Source organism: Camellia sinensis, chromosome 1 (assembly GCF_055761805.1).
Source record: "Camellia sinensis isolate YWXY chromosome 1, ASM5576180v1, whole genome shotgun sequence".
NCBI lineage: Eukaryota > Viridiplantae > Streptophyta > Magnoliopsida > Ericales > Theaceae > Camellia > Camellia sinensis.
This window is the reverse complement of record NC_138961.1, coordinates 250705472-250725373: the sequence shown is the minus strand read 5'-3', so window position 1 is coordinate 250725373 and position 19902 is coordinate 250705472. Positions and strand designations below refer to the sequence as shown.

General features: G+C 37.2%; 2 protein-coding genes across 5 annotated transcripts; one reads left to right on the top strand and one right to left on the bottom strand.

Annotated features, from left to right (window-relative positions):
• Window positions 1-2277: 2277 nt before the first annotated feature.
• Window positions 2278-12097, bottom strand: LOC114255930 (uncharacterized). Its single transcript, XM_082902025.1, is given in 5 exon segments — window positions 2278-2438; window positions 3249-3455; window positions 3769-3911; window positions 11843-11970; window positions 11972-12097. Coding segments are annotated over 5 exon segments (765 nt in total).
• Window positions 12098-12921: 824 nt separating this feature from the next.
• On the top strand, window positions 12922-19886 carry COP13 (Proteasome component (PCI) domain protein). 4 transcript variants are annotated; one of them, XR_003626992.2, is made up of 11 exons: window positions 12922-13416; window positions 15068-15183; window positions 15272-15518; window positions 16239-16296; window positions 16402-16491; window positions 17097-17162; window positions 18388-18477; window positions 18621-18779; window positions 18882-19003; window positions 19392-19481; window positions 19576-19886. XR_003626992.2 is itself a non-coding variant. In XM_028195434.2 (11 exons), the coding sequence occupies exons 1-11, from the start codon at window positions 13220-13222 to the stop codon at window positions 19642-19644; spliced, it is 1287 nt and encodes a 428-aa protein (XP_028051235.2). In that variant the 5' UTR covers window positions 12922-13219; the 3' UTR covers window positions 19645-19886. The 4 variants fall into 4 exon arrangements, 2 of the variants coding, with proteins under 2 accessions (XP_028051235.2, XP_028051236.2); XR_014348736.1 differs by having other exon boundaries at window positions 19343-19481; XM_028195434.2 differs by having other exon boundaries at window positions 19409-19481.
• Window positions 19887-19902: the final 16 nt, after the last annotated feature.

Sequence of the window (19902 nt, the reverse complement as noted above, 5' to 3'; positions counted from 1 at the left end):
TTCTGGATTAGCGTTAAAGCCGAATAACGGATAAGAAGCCGGAGATAGGTCCGACTCAGTGAACCCGAGTTTGATGAAAGTCTTGTAATACATAACCTCCGAAGTGCTCCCCTGGTCTATGAGAACGCGTTCAACTGTGAATCGGTTTACGCGTAGTTCAATGACCAGTGGATCAATGTGGGGAAGTGTTACGCCGATCAGATCAGAATCGTCGAAGGTAATACTCGGAACATCATAGAGCCGTTTTGCTGGTGTGATTTGCTTTTGGGGGCCAGGATGCGACTGAATTGAATGTACGGTGGGGGCTGTCGGTAGGCTGTATATCATATGAATTACACCGAGTGGAGGTGAATCCTACCGTAGGGCAACTGTCTTGGTTGAGTTGCTCTTTTGGACGTGTTGCTGGAGCTGACCGTCTTGTACCAACTCCTCAAGGTGGTCTTTCAAAGCATAGCAACTGTCGGTATCATGACCGTGATCTTTGTGATATTCGCACCGCATATCCCGTCTTCTTGTGTTGGGAGGTCCCACCATCTTGGGCGGCCACTTGAAGAACGGCAGATGTTGAATTTTAGTCATAACCGTGTTGATCGGCTCTGACAACTCCATATACTTCTTGTCCACACGCATTGTACGCCTGTTATCCACTTGAAGTTGTTCGTTAGCTCGGTGGAAGCATTGGTCTTTTGATCGGCGCGAATTTCTTCTCTCTCGTTTAGCCCGACCCCGTGGTTCAGGGCTCCGTGATGGTATAGAACTCATCGGCTGAATGATTTCAAATGGGGCTGTCTTGGTGGCCTTATGCACGGCTTTGACTCGCAGTGTGTCATCTTTAACTTTGTAATATTCCTCGACTTTTTTCATCAACGTCCAGACTGTTTTAGGGGGCCTTCTAGTCAAGGAACTGCGAAGGGCGCTATCAGGATGTAACCCCATTTTAAAGACGGTGATGGCCATGGAGTCGTTGCAGGCGTCATCCACAAGATTAAAGCATTCCCAATAGCGCGCCGAATACGCTAGGTTTCCCCTGGTTGGATTTGCATTGCCCAAAAAGAATCGGCCTGCTTCGGCTGGACCTCATTGGTGATGAACCTTGCCCTGAAGGATTTTTGGAGTTGATGGAAGCTCTTAATCGATACCGGTTCCAATTTATAGTACCATCTGACGGCCAACGGTCCCAAACTACTTCGAAATATTCGGCACATGAGGGTCTCGTTGTCCGCATGCAACGTCATAGCTTGCTTGTAATGGCGGATGTGGTCAGTGGGGTTTGATTTCCCATCGTACAGGGTGAATGGTGGGGCTTTAAACTTTTTGGGTAGTACTGTCTTTGCGATCCGTCGCACAAAGGGATTATGCTGGTCTTCTTCACCCGAACCATTTCGTCTTTGCTTATGGCGTGCACGCGGACTCTCTTCGGAGGAACTAGTGGTTTCGATTCGTCCCTTCTTTTTGGGTTCTAGGGATGATGAGTTAGAGTCGCTATCACTTTCTTGCCTTCAAACTCGTGGTCATCAACCTTCTTCTCTCAGAGGTCGTCTGGGATCTTGGCATGCAGCTTGCTTGGATTTCGCTACTTCCAAGGCCAAATCCTAGCGGAGGCGCTCGTTCTCAGCGATCATGTTTTCTAACCTCTGCTCGTTTTGCTTCGCCTGTTCCATGATCGCTTGTATTGTCTCATGTGCTGAGGTCGAGGGTGAGGTCTGGGCAAGTGAGTCGAAGTTCAAGGCACGTCTTGCAACAATATTCTCCGGTTCCAGCATGTTTATTGGAGTGAGGTCATCTCTCGGTGTGGTTTCGTCGGCGACTATCAGAGGATCTTCCGTTATGCCCGCCATGGATGTAGTTGAGTATTCCCACAGATGGTGCCAATTGTGGGGAAGTGGTTTGAAAATACTATTTTGATCCACTGGGACACTCGAGACCCTCAGCTAGTAACTTGAAAATGAATGAACACTCCAGTCGGGGGTGCCGAAATTAGCACTCCGACGGTTAAGTCAGTATAAGCTCTTTTAGTTACTTGCATCTTAAGTTAAGCGTAATAGTTCTCACCTACCTCTCGTTAGTTGTTGCTCTTCTGAACTAACCAAATCCGCTTACACTACCATACAACACACTTTAATTTAACAGATGCAAAGCAAAAAGATGCTGAAGAAGCAAGAAAGACTCGTACACCATCTCCACCATTATGAAAGCACAAATTCTGTACCTTTTTTCATATGAAAATAAGAAAAAGAAAATAACAATGAGATAAAAAAAACAAGATTACAATTGTTCCTAATCGCTTGAAGATCCTTTATCATCATCTTCATGGTCTCTCATAACCTTCTCTATAAGCCTCTGCCGAACTCCATCAAGGACAGCTTTTCTTGATGGCTCACTTTCACTTTGGTTATCATTCAAAACAAGATCGGACTGGCAGAGAACCAAGGCAACACCTAGAAATTTGGTAAAAAAGTAACCCAATTATTAAATCACAATATATCCAAGGAACAGAATGCCATATTAAATACATATGGTTTAAGATCAAAGATTTCAAAGAAAAAAAAGAGAAAAAGAAAAGTAGATCAGAATACTTGGATCAGATATTTGTCACCCTAGATATGATCTCATAGAACCCTAGAGAAAGAAAGAACATAGAGAAACCATCATATATAGAGTTGCAAATTAAAGCTCAGATGAAGTTGAATCTGGTGTTAATCTGTGCAAGACCCTTGCATACATTGTGGGTATAATTTCCATCCATAAAGAAGAGGAAGAAAATGAAAAGGCACCACCAGCTAAAATAGAAGTTTGGATTCACAATTTGCATATGCATTTCCGTTTACTCTTGTCTTACAGAATATAAAAGTTTACTTGCCAAAGATATTAAAATCACACCACAGTTACCGGATCCATTTTATAGTCTGGGAAACTCAATATCCAAATGATTATAACCTTTTGATGCAAAAGCTTTTTAAAATTTATTTTACCAAATCAATCTACACATTTCTAATCCCACATAAATACAATTGTGCAATGTGGGAGGAATAGGGAAAATAAACACAATAGTATAGTCAAACTACCTGAGTTCCAAAAAATTACCACCATCTACCTTTATGACTTTAAATGAGATCACATGTACATATACAGATACATGATCTAAAATAGGTTAATTTTTAAAGAAGCAACAACTTAACTGGCACATTTAAAGGGGCAAAAAGTAAAAGATAACAAAAATTGTTAGGTAAATTTGACAAACAAGATACCTTCATGAGTACATCTGCAGCCAAAATTATGCAAGCCCGCGTAATTTGCCTTAACAACACCATTATTGCAGAACAACAGAGTTGGAAAATTACGATTTGGATAGTTAGGAATACAATTAGTAGATACTATCTTAACAAATTTCGTTGCTGGGTATTTTGTTGCCAGTTATTCCAAACATTGCAGAAGAATCCCACATTCTGGGTATCTAACAAAAATTAAAACAGAGATCAATACAGACATGAATAAGCATTTAGGAATGCATTCACATCCAAAGACCTGTATAGTAATAGTGGACATAATTGAGCTAAACACCTAGGAAGAAACAACAATCAATTCCATAATGCTAAGTTTAGATCTTGAATTTATCAACAGAAAAAAAAAATAAAAGAAATAAATTTAGATTCTTTTTCTTTCCCTTTTCCTTCCCAAATAGCTCCACCACAAATCCATGTCAAAGCATAACTCAAGTAATGCACCAATGGAAGTATAAAATTTTTCAAAAAATAATTATTACCTATCCATTCTTGTACAAAATCACTACGACCCAAACATCTGGAGGAGATTGGGAGACCTCACGTACAAAATCTGATCCAGAAATGGGAATCACTAATCTATACCTCTGAACCTTAGTTGTTTCTCTTATCTCTGCCAACCTCTTCTTACTTTAAAAACACACCAAACCATTAGGGTTGAAGAAAATTTTCATTTGGAGCAAAAATAAACTTGTTTTTCAATTGAGCCAAGAAATTGAACGATTGGGAAAGGCAAGGAGTTTCTTGGAAACTGTCACGACCCGAACCCGCTTCTATGGGTTTAGCATCGTAGCTGGCCAGTAATCCTTAGATTACCAAAGGCCTTTGAACAGAATAACATATAATAGGGATTGCGGAAGCAAATATACAAAAGTTACATAGTCTAGATTACCAAAGGTCTAGATTTCAAGGCTTAAGGATAAAATTCTTACCTAGAGGGTTGAGTTCACAAGTGTTGAAGCTGTAATTCTCAAATTCTCCTCAATCTCTTAACAATTTCTTGCAAGCTTTCCCTTTCTTACTTGATCCCAAACCCTTTCTTAGTCTCTCACTTCTCTCTCACGTTTATGTGTGTCTTAGGAGCATGAGTTGATGATATAAAAATGACCAAATGGAATCAAGTATATGGCCAACTTAGGGACACATGTTCATTTGAGGTTAAAGGCAATCATCTCGCATTAAATTAGTCTAATTATTTGGTTCCGAATCGAATTTCAATTAAACCTACCATAAAATCCTAAAAATTTTAATTAACACATAAATCAAGTCAATTTCTGAATCGGATGCTGATAAGACCTTCAATTTGTAGAACAGATCGGAAACGTGAACAGATCATTCTACGTTAAACAGATAAGGCAACACAAATAAGGTAACACACATGCAATTGAATTCAAGTTTTGATCTCAAGAACTTATTATGCATATTAAAGCATGGATTAACATCCATCATGGGTTAGGGTTGTTACAGTCTCCCCTCCTTAAAGAGTTTGGCCCTCCAAACTCGAGTTACCTTCGTTTTGGAAGAATAGCGGGTCTAACAAAAACAAATCTGGATATCTCTTCATCATATCTTCTTCGGTTTCCCATTTAGCATACGTTCCTCCATGGTTTTGCCAATAAACTTTCACCAATGGTATTTCTTTATTCCTCAATCTTTTAATCTAGCGATTCATAATCTAAACAGGTCTTTCTTTGTATGTATAATCATCATTCAGAAGCACATGTGTCGGCTCAATAACATGGTGCGGATCTCGTAAGTAATCCTGTAATATTAAGATATGAAAAACGTTGTGCATGTTTTCCATCACCAGAGGTAAGGCTACTCGGTATGTTACCGAATTGATCTTTTCAAGGATTTCATATAGCCTAATGTATCTCGGTGCCAACTTGCCTTTCACCCCAAACCTCGTTTGCCCTTTCATGGGAGTTACCTTTATGAACACATGATCCCCGACTTCATATTCTCTGTCTTTTCTTCGGACATTAGTATAACTCTTTTGGTAGCTCTGTGCAGTTTTTAGACATTGTTTCATCAGCTTCACTTTTTCAATTGTTTCTTGTACAAGCTCTGGGCCCAACAATGGTCAGTCACCTACTTCATCCCAACAGATAGGAGATCGACATTTTCTTCCATACAGAGCTTCATAAGGAGCCATTCCAATGCTTGAATGGTAGATGTTATTGTATACAAATTCAGCTAAAGGAAGATAAGTCTCCTAATTCCCTTGGAAGTCTAACACACACATCCGTAACATATCTTCTAAAGTCTGATTGGTCCTTTCAGATTGACCGTCCGTCTGTGGATGGTAAGCACTACTCAATCACAATTCGGTTCCCAAAGCCTGTTGCAAACTCTGTCAAAATCTTGATGTCAACTTTGAATCTCTGTCAAATACAATAGATATTGGTACACCATATAATCTCACAATTTTATTCACATACATATTAGCTAGCTTGTCCACATTATAAATAGTTTTAACAAGCAGAAAATAGGCAGACTTAGTTAAACGATCAACAATGACCCAGATAAAATCCATACCTCGAGAGGAGCTAGGCAATCCAACGATAAAGTCCATCGTGATGTGTTCCCATTTCTATACGGGTATTAAAAGCGGCTGTAGTAAACCAGCGGGTCGTTGATGTTCAGCTTTAACCTGTTGGCAATGCAAACATCTAGCCACGAAATCTGCAATACACTTTTTCATTCCCGGCCACCAGAAATTCTGTTTCAAGTCATGGTATATCTTTGTGTTTCCCGGATACATAGCAAATTTGGAATTATAAGCTTTAGCCATAAGGCGTTTTCTCAAGTCACAACAATTTGGTACACAAAGGCGATTTTGGAATTTCAACACATTATTCTCAAGTACAAACCTGGGCCTTGGTTTGGAGTCAATTTCTTCCACAATCTTTTTCAAGAATTCATCTTGCAACTGAGTTTCTCTAATTTCTTCAATGATTGCAGGTTGAGCAGAAATGGCGTCGCAATACCACTTCAATCTCACTCTATTCCAAGTCACATAACAATTCTTTCTGACAGGTGAGTAAAACATGACAAATTCCTAATAGATTTTTGACTTAATACATCTGCAACTGTATTTGCCTTCCCTGGATGGTATAAAATTTACAAGTCATAGTCTTTGATCAACTCTAGCCATCTTCTCTGTCTCATGTTCAGTTCTTTTTGGGTGAAGAAATATTTGAGGCTTTTATGGTCCGTATACACTTCACAAGTCACACCATACAAATAGTGTCACCAAATTTTCAAAGCAAATGCCATGGCTGCCAGTTCAAGATCATGAGTCGGATAGTTCTTTTCATGGGGACGGAGTTACCGAGAGGCATAAGCAATTACCTTCCCATTTTGCATTAGTACACGACCCAAACCTTTGTAAGATGCATCACTATAAATCTGAAATCCATCAGTACCATTAGGTAGAGCCAAAATCGGTGCAGTAACTAATCTGGTTTTTAATTCTTGGAAGGCAGACTCTCTTTGATCATTCCAATCAAATGACACATTTTTCTGGGTTAATTGAGTCAATGACATCACAAGTTTTGAAAAATCTTTTACAAATCTTTTGTAGCAGCTTGCAAGTCCTAGAAAACTCCTAACTTCTGACACATTTGTCGGTTTAGGCCAATCCACTATAGCTTTAATTTTCTGTGGGTCCACTAAAATACCATCCCTGTTGATCACATGCCCAAAAAATGTCACATTGTCAAACCAGAATTCACATTTAGAAAATTTCGTATACAACTTCTTTTCTCTTAGAATCTGCAAGGCGGTTCTCAAATGGTTCCCATGTTCTTCCCTGCTTTTGGAGTATATCAAAATATCATCTATAAACACAACAACAAATTCATCTAGATATGATTTAAACACCTTGTTCATAAGGTCCATGAAAGCTACAGGTGCATTTGTTACCCCAAACGGCATGACCAGAAATTCATAGTGTCCGTATCTAGTTCTAAATGTAGTTTTCTCTATGTCTTCTGCCTTAACCTTTAATTGGTAGTACCCGGATCTAAGGTCTATCTTGGAGAACACTTGTGCCCCTTGAAGTTGGTCAAATAGATCATCTATTCAGGGTAATGGGTATTTATTCTTCACAGTCACTTTGTTCAATTCTCTGTAATCTATACATAGTCGTAAGGACCCATCTTTGTTCTTAACAAATAAAACTGGAGCACCCTAGGGTGAAGTGCTCGGGCGGATGAATTTCTTGTCTAAGAGTTCTTGGAGCTGAGCTTTCAACTCTTTCAGTTCAGAAATTGACATTCTATATGGGGTTTTGGAAATAAGTTGCATTCCAGGTACTACATCAATTGTAAATTCAATTTCCCTATCAATTAAAATCCTCGGTAAGTCATTAGGAAACACATCAAGAAAGTCACAAACCACAAGAATAGTTTCCACACTGGCACTATCCGAAAACTCAGTCAACACACTACACAAGTAGCCTCGACAACCTTTTCTCAATAATTTTCTAGCTTTCATGGATGAAATCAAGTATGGGGGAGGTACTACACCAATTCCGTTAAATATAAATTCGGGCAATCCAGGTGGACGAAACACAACTTGTTTTGTTACACAATCAATTGAGGCATGATGTTTTGTTAACCAATCTATTCCCAAAATTACATTAAAATGATCAAGGTTCAGAGGCAATAAGTCAACATATAAAGCACATCTGCAATAACAATTTCACATACAGGATACACATAAGCACATATCATGGACCCCCCAGCAAGTGAAGATACAACTAATAAATAATTCATGGGTTCCAGTGGTCTATTTAATTTTCGTGAAAAAGCATGCGAGACAAATGAATGTGTAGATCCCAAATCAATCAAAATATAGGCATTTTGAGCACAAATTGAAAGTATACCTGACACCACTGTCTCGATGTTCTGCACATCTCCTGGTACAAGTGCGAACACCCAGCCTTGCCTCAAAGGTTTCTTTCCCGTATTGGTTCTAACATTTGGTCTTGATCCAGAAGTAGATCCCACTGAACTTGCTACAGGATGGTTGGCATCCTTTGACCCGATTGGACAATATCTTATCATGTGGCCAGTTTTGCCACACTGGAAACAAGCACCAGACACTCGATGGCAAAATCCTCTATGTCTCCTCCCACATTGAGTACAAATAGGTGCAGACCCACTACTTTGACTTGAGCTGCTAGAGGATCCCGTATTTTGTTTCTTATTTACAGTAAATGAACAGCCCTTCTTGAAATTAAATATAGATTTTTTCCCTTTCCACTCAGTGATTGGGGCCAGAGTTTGGTTCTTTGCTGCCAAAATGGCTTCTGTCATCAATGTCCTATCGAGCACATTCACATACGTAGGTAGGTTGAGGACTCTTACCCGATCTAATATCTCCAAGTTCAATCCACCCTCAAAATTCGGAGCTTTCTTGTACTCCGTGTCCACCATATAAGGCGCAAACCAAGCTACTTCAGTAAATTTTGCCTCATACTCAGCTACAGACATTTTGCCTTGCTTAAACTCCTGAAACTCTAAAACCTTTCGGTCCCGAAAGTACTAAGGGAAGTACTTGTCAGAGAAGATCGCATTAAATAGAGCCCATGTCAAGTTCTCATTACTCTTTCGGATCAACAAGCACCATCTCCGAGCTTCGTCCTTCAAAGTGTAGGCGGCCAAAAGAACTTTCTGGATCTCAGAACAGGGAAACACTTCGAATAATTTCTCTATCTCCAACAACTATGTTTTAGCTTTTAGTGGTTCAATACCACCAAGGAAAGTTGGAGGCTTCATCTTCATGAACTTCTGTGTCAGGTTGATTATATCATTATTATCTGGCTCATGTTATGCTGGTGGAGGCGGAGGGGGCAAAGGTTGTTGCCTCTGTTGCATTGTCAATGTTTTAGTCAAGGCTGCGAGCATCTGTTCCATCCAGCTCATGCGAGCCTCTGAGGATTCACTTGTATCATTTCCCCTTGCATTCTCCATGTTGCTATAGAGACACCAAGTAACAATAAACATAGAAATAATCTTGTTCATTTCTTTCAATTTATTTATCTAAATTTAAATTTAGTTTTCATATTTATAAGATTACCACACACGTACATATGCAGATGGAATGCCCCTACTTCTTACTAGGACATCCTAAGCTCATATGGACTCTTGTGTGCGATAGAATGCGTGCTCTGATACCACTCTATCACGACCCGAACCCGCCCTTATGGGTTTAGCGTCGTAACCAGGCAGTAATTCTTGGATTACCAAAGGCCTCTGAACAGAATAACTTATAATAGGGGCTGCGAAAGCAAATAAACAAAATTTACATAGTCCTTAGAGCTGTGTAGACATACATGGGACATAAATTTTCAAAACAAACTTATATATATATACACAGATGTGACGTCAAAAATACATTAGTCTTACGTCACCCAATTACACAGATAGAGTCGAATGGAACTTAGTCCAAGTGTAGATATATAGAACAAACTCAACTAAAGCCTTGACATGATCCTCTCAAAAGGAACCTCATCGGAAGGCACGATAGTTGGCTGACAAAACAGAATCTTAGGCCATCAACTCTGGACCTGGTCATGTGCCTGCTCACCTACATATATAATATAAGTGGTGAGCTGGAGCCCAGTGAATAATAACAGAGTAAAGGGGTTTTAATGAAAGTTGTCCATAATAGTTATAGAAAACAGAATTCAATAGTTATCAGAAATGGATTCATAATCATGTTCAGAAATCAAAGTTCATAACAAAAATAGATTCAAAATCATACTTATAATCAGAATTTGTAGTTAATCATACGTGGTACATCCATTAGCACTAGTAGAAACAGTTGACCCATAAAGGGATGCCCATAAAGGCATACGAAAAATAATATTTCAGAAAACAAATCATCTTATCTCATTCAAAAAATATTTATAATTGAACATAGCTTTACAAAGTTATTACTCACAGATAACCAGTGGCTCCAAATAGACGAGTAGAGTAGGCAATTCACTTAACTTAAAGCGCGGGATCTACACAACATGACAGATACATACATTGAAACACACGCTCAAATTGTACATAACTTATTTCATTTGTTCATAGTGTGTTTGTAGCCTTTATCCTCATTATAGTGTTTTAATCTTGGCCTAGAAATGCCAAGGATGGAATGAGAATGCAAAAATGTACTTGAAAATATTTTTCAAAACTTGATGAAAACAGGGTCCAGGCTCGAGCGTAGCTTTCCTTGCTCGAACAGACATGCAAAATGTAAGGGTTCGGTCGAGCGCAACTTCCTTCGCTCAAGCAGTCTGCAAACTTTGAAAAAAAGTACCGGTTGCATGATTTTCATGCTCGACGGACGCTTGAGCTTAAGACTTAGACCTTCGCTCGAGTGTGACTTTTGTCGCTCAAGCGATCTGCAAAAACACATTAACTTATGGAAGCATGCATTTCATGCTCGAGCAGACTTCTGGTCGCTCGAGCGGAGGTACAAAAACAAGAGTGGTCGCTCGCGTGTACAATACTTCACTCGAGCGGAGGGTGCAAATTCTGAATTTCTAAATTTGCTTCCAAGGTCCAAAACTCAATCTTAAAGCATCAAAACTCGATTTTTTTGGGCCAAAACTTGAGGAAACACTTAGAAACTTATAAAACATCATGAATTAAGGATCATTTCAAGAAATCATGGCCCAATAGCTTGCCAATTATGCAAAAATTCAACTTAAAATTTATGAATGTTCCATAGACATGACATGCATGAATTTCTTTGAACTTAGCTTCTCAAAACGTGATCAAATACTACAAAACAACATGAAACTTGATGATTTCCCAAAATTAAGGTGAATTCAAGACATGCATAAGGAAATTTTTGGAAATTAAACTCAAAATATGAGAAAATATGCATGCATGCATGGTATGGCTCAATACTCTTCATTTCTAACTCAATTCTTGCATTAATCAACAAAATTCTCTTGTGTTCATGCATTATAGTCTAGATTTCAAGCTTAAGGATAACATTCTTACCTAGAGGCTTGAGTTTACAAGTGTTGAAGTTGTAACTCTCAAATTCTCTTTAATCTCTCAACAATTTCTTGCAAGCTTCCCCTTTCTTACTTGATCCTAAACCCTTTCTTAGTCTCTCACTTCTCTCTCACGTTTGGTGTCTTAGGAGCAGGAGTTGATGATATAAAAATGACCTAATGAGATCAAGTATATGGCCCACCTAGGGACACATGTTCAATTGTGGTTAAAGGCAATCATCTCGCATTAAATTAGTCTAATTATTTGGTTCCGAATCGAATTTCAATTAAACCTATCATAAAATTCTAAAATTTTTAATTAACACATAAATCAAGTCAATTTCTAAATCAGATGCCGATAAGGCCTTCAATTTGTAGGATAGATCGGAAACGTGAACAGATCATTCTACGTTAAACAGAAAAGGCAACACAAATGCAATTTAATTTAGGTTTCGATCTAAAGAACTTATTAGGCATATTAAAGCATGGATTAACGTTAATCATGGGTCAAGGTTGTTACAGAAACCAAACGGATCAAAAAGGAAGATTGTACCGATATTCTTGGAGGAAGCGATCGTCGTCAAGATTGGGATCGTCCTGGAGATCTTCGAGCTGGCCCTCAGTCTTGTAATCGATCCAAGCTTTGTTTCTGGGCTTGGAGTCTTGGTCTTGATCTTCAGTGGGGGGTAAAGGGATGAGGCTTGAATGGAGTCAGTTTCGAAGGGAGGTTGCCCAGCTTTCTCTAAATGTCGTCCCATTGCGTCGATGCTCCTTCCAAGTCCTTGTGCACGAAGTGGTAATTCACCATTATTTCAATCAACAATCTCTCTCTCTCTCTGTGCGTGGTGGTTTCGATGAGCTTCTGCGATGATAGTGATGAGATGATGAATCAGTGGATTATTGGGCCCTTTTGGGACCAATTGGGTCTACAACCACATGGACTTTGTTTATGTATTTGAAACAGTCCCATTTAATCTAGTTTATTAAACAAAACCCAATTTGAATAATTCCTTTCATCTCATGCTAGGTTAATTAGAGATTGGAGCTTCAAACGAATAGTTTGTTTGGGTGTGTTATATAAACACATTTTTTTATCTTTTTTGAGTCAAATCACTTTTCTATTTTTTTATATATCTTTTCGTAAAAAGTCAAAAAGTACATTTATTTAGATCAATCCAAACAACCGTGAAATGTCTCTTTTATTTTATGTTTACAATATAATTCATTTTTTATCATTTATATATTAGTTTTTGCTAACGTTTTAGTTTTTAATTTTGGCAAAGCAACATGGTTTTGTTTTTTGTTTTTTATTTTTTTGTAAAATAACAAAATAGCAAAAAGATTTTATAATTAAATGTTTTGAAAATATACAAAAACATGTTTAGTGATTTTTCCAAAAAAATGGAAAGTTAGCCATGGTTTGGCTAACATTTTGGAGCTAAATAATCACCAAAAAAACAAAATAGGCTATATAAGTCAATAAGACAAAATATAACTTTTTATCCATAATCATTACATTTTTTCTCTCATAAAAATTAAAAAAAAAAATTCCAAAACAAAAACTAAACAACACCGAAAAAGTCTCAATACAAAAAAAAAAAAAATACTAAAAAAGCCAATACCAAATGAACCTTGTTGGGAGAGTAGTCGGAAGGTAGAAAGAAAAGAATGAGAATACAAATCTGGACGGGCCGAAGAAGGATGGAGTCATGGGCTTGGAGAATTGGCCTAATTTATGCGGGCGAAAAATAATTAGCCCATTCAAAACGCAGGCACTCGAATCATATATAAGCGAGTTTTCACCCTTGGTTGCAATTTCTTTTTACTTATTATTTATAGTTTCCAATCAGTCTGTGAAATCCATATCCATTGATTTCGATCAAATCGATCGATTTCAAACCCTGAAAAAAAGAAGAAGAGGAAGAAGAGTATGAACCTAAACATGAACTCAGTGGAGTCTCTGGTGGCTCAAATCCAAGGGCTATCGAGCAGTGGCGATGACATTGCTCACCTTCACAACCTTCTCAAGCAATCCGAGGAACTTCTTCAGTCCGAGTCGACTCGCTTGGCTGTTGTCCTTGCTGAACTCGATCCTTCAAAGCATTCTCTCGGATACCTCTACATTCTGTAAGCTTCCCCCTCAATCATCAACTACATGTATAATCTATATATATATATATATATATATTCATGTTCGTATGTCTACAATATTATTGCAATATGTATGCATTTTTTTGTGTATGTATGTCAATGTGGGTTTAGTTGTGGGGGTTCTGCAATTTTTACTGTTGATATATCCGAAAATATGCGGGCAATTGTTTGTTTTAGGGTTAGGGTTAGGGCTAGGGTTTGGGTGCATAGGGTTTGCATATTGCGTACTTGTAAGGCAGTGTTGCATATGCATACATATGGATTTACTGTTGTACTATTTTCTGGGGAATTTGCGGGATTGTAAGTTATAACTTATATTAAACCTTGAATTTTCAAGGTGGGTTGCAATCTGGGTGAGAAGTCCTCACTAGTTGCGGATATAGAGTGGGGATCGGAAGTCAGGAAGACCTGAAAAATTGAAAATCCTAGCTGAGTTATCTTCTTAGCAATTTACATATGGTTGGTAAAAAAAAAAAAAAAAAAAGTATGTTTTAAAAGGGTTTGATCAAATCATGAATTGTAATTGCCTTTGAAGACAGAACCAATAAGCATCTGCATACACTTGCATTTTTTTTGAAATAAGATGAACGGGTTGAATGCTCGACTATGAAGCACAAGCACTCCAAAAATGGTGCCGGACGAGTACCGGATACTTACTAGGTGCTTGTACGTGTACCGGTATGGCGGTATGCATAATGGGTACGTTGAATACATGCTGGGTACGGCAAATACGTTCGTGGGTACGGCATGGATACGTTGTGGGTACGGCAAGAGTTTTTTTTTTTTTTTTTTTTTTTCCGGCTATTAGAATTTGTTGCAACCTTTATTTTTTTTTTCAACTTCGAAAATCATCAAGTAATTTATTTCTGATACCCATAAGTCGTGGTTTTGCTCTCTTTTGCATCTTGTTTTAGAAAATCAAAAAAGAAAAGAAATAATTGTATTAACTTTTTAGAGAAGTTGTTCTCTTTTTAGTTTTGATATTGAAATTTTGATTTGTATGTTGGATCTTTAGTTATAATTTTTTTAATTTTTTTTTTGGCATACCCGTACCCGTACCTGTACCTTACTTTTTAAAGAATTTGTTGTATCGGCGTACCCGTATCATACCGGCACCCGTACTTCATAGATGCTCGAGTTGTAAGTTAATAAATGGAAAAGAAATAGTGAGCGTGAGAGAGATCAGTTGTCAACTCCGGTTAGCATAATATGCTGTTAAATGCCAATCGGTATAATAAAAACTAAACATCTGAAGAGCTTGATGTCGTCATGGTTTTGTTTGGTAATATGTAAATTTCCCAACATAATTCCACCAATTCAATCACCAAGGAGCAGAAACTGCGATAATGTTGCAACTCGGTGGGAAAGAAAAGAAAAATCAATGACAGACAGAAAAATGTGCTGCAGATTGATAGATTTGCTCCACAAGCTGATACGTGGATTGTCTAAGAATTAAAACATAATAAGTGTTTAATATGTCAGATTGTTGAACCACTATCCACCAAACGAATAGTGCTTTAACAGAGTTAATGCAAATAAAAGACCTTATAAGATCACAGCCTACCATATGGGTATTGCATATTGCAGGATCAAAACTAAGTTTTTGTTGTATGGTACCTCTCTGCAGGGAGGCATGCACGGCTGCACCAATTTCGAAAGAGCAAGCTAATGAAGTGATTCTGTCCATTGCGAGATTCATCAATGAGTGTGCTGCAGAACAGATTCGTTTAGCGCCTGACAAATGTATTGATCTTTACAATATATAACATGTGACTATGTGTATATTATCTATTTGCCTTCACAATTTATTGTTGGTGTGTTGCATTTGCAGTTATATCTGTTTGCAAGAGGTTCAAGGACCAAGTTATACTGTTTGAAGCTCCCATGCGGGGTGTAGCTCCATTGTTGACCGCTGTTAGAAAACTTAAGACCACCTCTGAACAGTTGACTGCTTTGCATCCGGATTTTCTTCTACTCTGTTTATTAGCAAAATGCTATAAAACTGGTCTATGCATTTTGGAGGATGATATATATGAGGTTGATCAGCCGAGGGACTTTTTTCTCTATTGTTATTATGGGTGAGTTACTTTTTCTTGTTGGTTGTTTTCCTCATTTCAGGTTAAGCTCTTTTTTTTCTTTTTTCTTTTTTTCTTTTTAAATTTTTTTTTAGGAGTGAAATATTATCTGCATTCACAATACTCTGGAAAATCTTTTAGGTGTCATATATTTTCATTCATGTATTTGAGTTGAGATTTTTTATTTTAAAGGAGAGAACAATTGGGTTATCACCAAATTAAAAACTTGGAGTCCTATTGGTTTAAGTCACATTTGGCGAATCTGCATTTATAGGTATGAGACCTGATGTTTTGTTGTTAAGCAGGTAGATCATCTATATAGCAATTAGTCTATGCCTCGGGAAGGGTAGCCAGGGTAATAAGGCTCCCATAGCTCTGTTCACCCTGCTTACTCAAATGTAAGTAAAAAATGCTTTGGATTTCTAAGATCACCCAGTTCCATAAAGAAAAGAACATGAGAAAAAGAGCATTTCACACATCAAATGTCATACAGTTGCTCAATAATTGTTCTAGTTTCATTAATAAATGCATTCTAATGTAGAAGCAACAAGCTGTTGATTCGTGTGGAATGACTTATCACTGTGATAAAATCTAAATTTATTTGCTTGGTAATTATATTTGATTAATTGTTTGGCCACGATGCATTACGCTTGGGCCGCACAGGTGCTTCAGTGTCTAGAAGGAAATCTTATTGACAGTTATTTATGTTTGGCATTTTGACAGGGGAATGATATGCATTGGACAGAAGCGTTTCCGCAAAGCATTGGAGCTTCTGCACAATGTGGGTCAATGTTTTTCAGTTCAGCCGTATTATATATATTTTTTTTTTTGGTAAAGTTTGTGACAATTGACTTGTAACATCATCCTTATGGCTTGCTGCTATCAGGTTGTAACTGCACCAATGTCTACTATAAATGCTATTGCTGTTGAAGCGTATAAGAAATACATACTTGTCTCTCTCATTCACCTTGGGCAGGTTGGCTTTATTTTTCTTCTTAATCATTCTATTTGATATTTATGTCTTGTAGAATAAGGAGAAGGTTTACAAAGAAGTGGCTGAATAAGTTGGGAAGATGTTGTTGTTATAAGTGAATCTTGTCCAGTGTAGTGCTTTTGTTTCCAAGAAGAAAAAATTATCCAATTGTGCTGAATATCCTTGGTATAACTAAGTTGCTAATTCTCTTGGACTTATTAACATGTTACTTCATTGAGTGGTTATCCCACATAATTTTGTTCCACTTTGTCATTGTTTCAGAATATTTTATATTTTTTGTTTAGAAAAGGGTCCCTTCATCAGTGTTATTGGTGTGATTACTCTGCCTAGATGCGTTTTTACTTGGCAAATGTCTGCCTGAGATTAATTTATTAACTTGTTTTATTTTATTAACATGTTACTTCATTGAGTGGTTATCCCACATAATTTTGTTCCACTTTGTCATTGTTTCAGAATATTTTATACTTTTTGTTTAGAAAAGGGTCCCTTCATCAGTGTTATTGGTGTGATTACTCTGCCTAGATGCGTTTTTACTTGGCAAATGTCTGCCTGAGATTAATTTATTAACTTGTTTTATTTTCTAATAGTTCTCCACCAGTTTCCCGAAGTACACTTCTTCAGCAGCTCAAAGGAATTTGAAGAACTTCTCTCAGGTAGTGGTTAAAGTCTGATAGTTCATTTGTCAGATGATTGCCAAACGACTAATCTTGCACATTTAAGGCGGATTTGTTCAAACAAGAGGCTTATTTACTAAATTATGGCAATTAGTGTTTTGTTAGAAGTACGTACAAACAGATGCAATGCATGGACAATTTGTGAAATTCTTATATCTTGCAAATTCTCCATTTGAGATGCCAAGAATTCAGACCCATCCAATTTTAGAGAACCAAGTTAGCCAATGTTTAGCATTCTTTGGCAGATGCTCAGTATCTGTGCAGTGATTCAGATCCCAACCCAACTATGCAAGTTGTTTGAAATTAAAATAATAAAAACTGTTTTGGTTTTGAACAGAACTAGTAAGGTAAATCATGTCAGTCCCAATTTTGATGCTCTAAAGTAGAACTTCTCTATTGATTGTTTTATGAGGCTTGTTAACCTCTACTGGTTGATTTTATGACCATATATGTTCACCAAAAAACTTTTTGAATTTCCGGTTGAAAGAGATTTCCCTAATGAAAAAGCTTTTAAGGCTGTCCAATATCCTTTCCTTTTCCAAATATTTTTGTAAATACGCTTTTTTGATATAGAAGTGTATGTTTTTTTTGGAACTGCAATTTAAAAATCTAGAGGTTGCTCATTATTCTAGTTGGATGTGAAACACAGCTATTGTTCAAAAGGAATCATTCTTTACTAGTCATTGTCTATTTGTTTTTAAGATAGCATTTTCTTCATAAAAGGAAAGAAAAAAACAAAACAAAACAAAAAAACACAATTAACTTAAATTTCTATAAAGTGATGGATGCTATAGTCCTTTCCATAAAAGTCTTTTATTGAAATGGATATCAATCAATTCCCTAATGAATTGGTTGTGTCTATTACCAGTTCTTCCGTTTTATTTGCCTAATTTCACAAAAGAAAGAATTCACCCTTTTATAGAGGCTTCCTGATACTTCATGTTGTTTGCCCTATACAATCATATTGGGTACCACTCATCTAATGGGCAATGCAAATTTGATGCATCTTCTCTGATGTTTTTGTAGTCCCTGGCAGTTCATTTTTCAACACAAATAAAGAAATCCCATTTAATTAGTCTTCCCTCAAGAATCCTCGATACTTGTTTTTCTTGCATATATTTTGGAAATTTGTTGTGTAGGTCCATTTTTAACTATGCTAGTTAATTTTTTGTTTCATTATTGTCTCTTGTTCTTTTCTGGACAGCCCTATATTGATCTTGCGAATTGTTATGGCAATGGAAAAATTTCAGAACTTGAGGCATATGTCCAGGCTAACAGGGAGAATTTTGAAATTGTGAGTCCTCCATAGTCTGCTTGAATTTACTCTTCAAGTATTTTGGGAGGGAAAAGCCTGAGACGAAGGGGCTGTGATTTGATGTTTGCTCTTTCCATCAACTAACATATTCTTTTTTCCTTTTTTTCCCCCCTCTATCCAAGGACAACAATCTTGGATTGGTGAAGCAGGTTGTATCATCCATATATAAGCGGAATATCCAGAGATTGACTCAGACATACTTGACTCTCTCTCTCCAAGACATAGCCAACACAGTGCAGCTGAATAGCCCTAAGGAGGCAGAAATGCATGTACTTCAAATGGTTAGTTATACTATGTGTGGGTCTTTCTTCTTCAATACTGCACTTACTGTATGTGCCTTCACCACTGTAAAATTTATTTTTTGATGTCTGTGTTGTCTTTAGATTCAAGATGGTGAGATATATGCAACTATAAATCAAAAGGATGGAATGGTTAGATTCCTAGAGGATCCTGAGCAATATAAAACCTGTGAGATGATCGAGCGGATCGACTCATCAATCCGGAGGTATCCTATTCAGAAAATTTGTAAATTTTCAATTTTTCAAAAAGAGGATAGAAAACATAGAACAAGGAACTCTTGCTCTGTGTAAGCAGTTCAAAAACCTCATGGGGCCACTGATTACTAAATGAAACCAATGTTTAGAATGGTCTTGCTTTGAATTTATTTGCCAATTGTTTACCTCTACAGCTAATAATTTGTTATGAACAACTAATACTTTGTGATTGGAAATGGTAACTGGTTAAAAATGACATGCAACAAAATAACGGTTGTTATGTGTCTATTTATAATTTTAGAAGTTAGTACATGAACATTTTGAGGCCATTTTCCATGACCTGTTTATAGTAACAGCTGGTGTAAACTTTCATTAAAACCAACAGAAAATATTTGTTAGCCTCATTGTTGTGCCAGGATAATGACACTATCAAAGAAGCTGACTACTATGGATGAACTCATCTCATGCGACCCTCAGTACTTGGCAAAGGTGAGCCTCCCATTAACACTCTAGATAAATCTTGCTAATGTAATTATTAGGCACTGGTAAGTAATTAAATTGATCAATACGTTCTTACATGTAGGCTGGGAGAGAGCGCCAAAGATTTGACTTCGATGACTTTGATACTGTACCGCAAAAGTTCAACATATGAAACAAGCAGGACCAATTTCGTATCCACAGGGGATGGTAAATAATGATGAGAGTGTTGCTTGGACCCCATTTCCATTTTTATTAAGGGCTAGTTTTTCTGTTATTTTGTTCTCATTTAGTTGCGAATTAGTTATGAACATGTTCCATATTAAAAGTGGTGTTTTGAAATTTTGTTTTTTGACATTGAAAAGATGTATGATGAGAATATTTATATTTTATTTTTAGTGGTGAAGATTATATTAACTTGATTGTGATTGTG

Coding starts and splice junctions, on each gene's coding strand:
- COP13 (XM_028195434.2), top strand. CDS start 13,220: ATGAACCTAAACATGAACTCAGTGGAGTCTCTGGTGGCTCAAATCCAA. Junction 16,492..17,096: donor CTCTCATTCACCTTGGGCAG/GTTGGCTTTATT, acceptor ATTTTCTAATAG/TTCTCCACCAGTTTCCCGAA. Junction 19,004..19,408: donor ATCGACTCATCAATCCGGAG/GTATCCTATTCA, acceptor TTGTTGTGCCAG/GATAATGACACTATCAAAGA.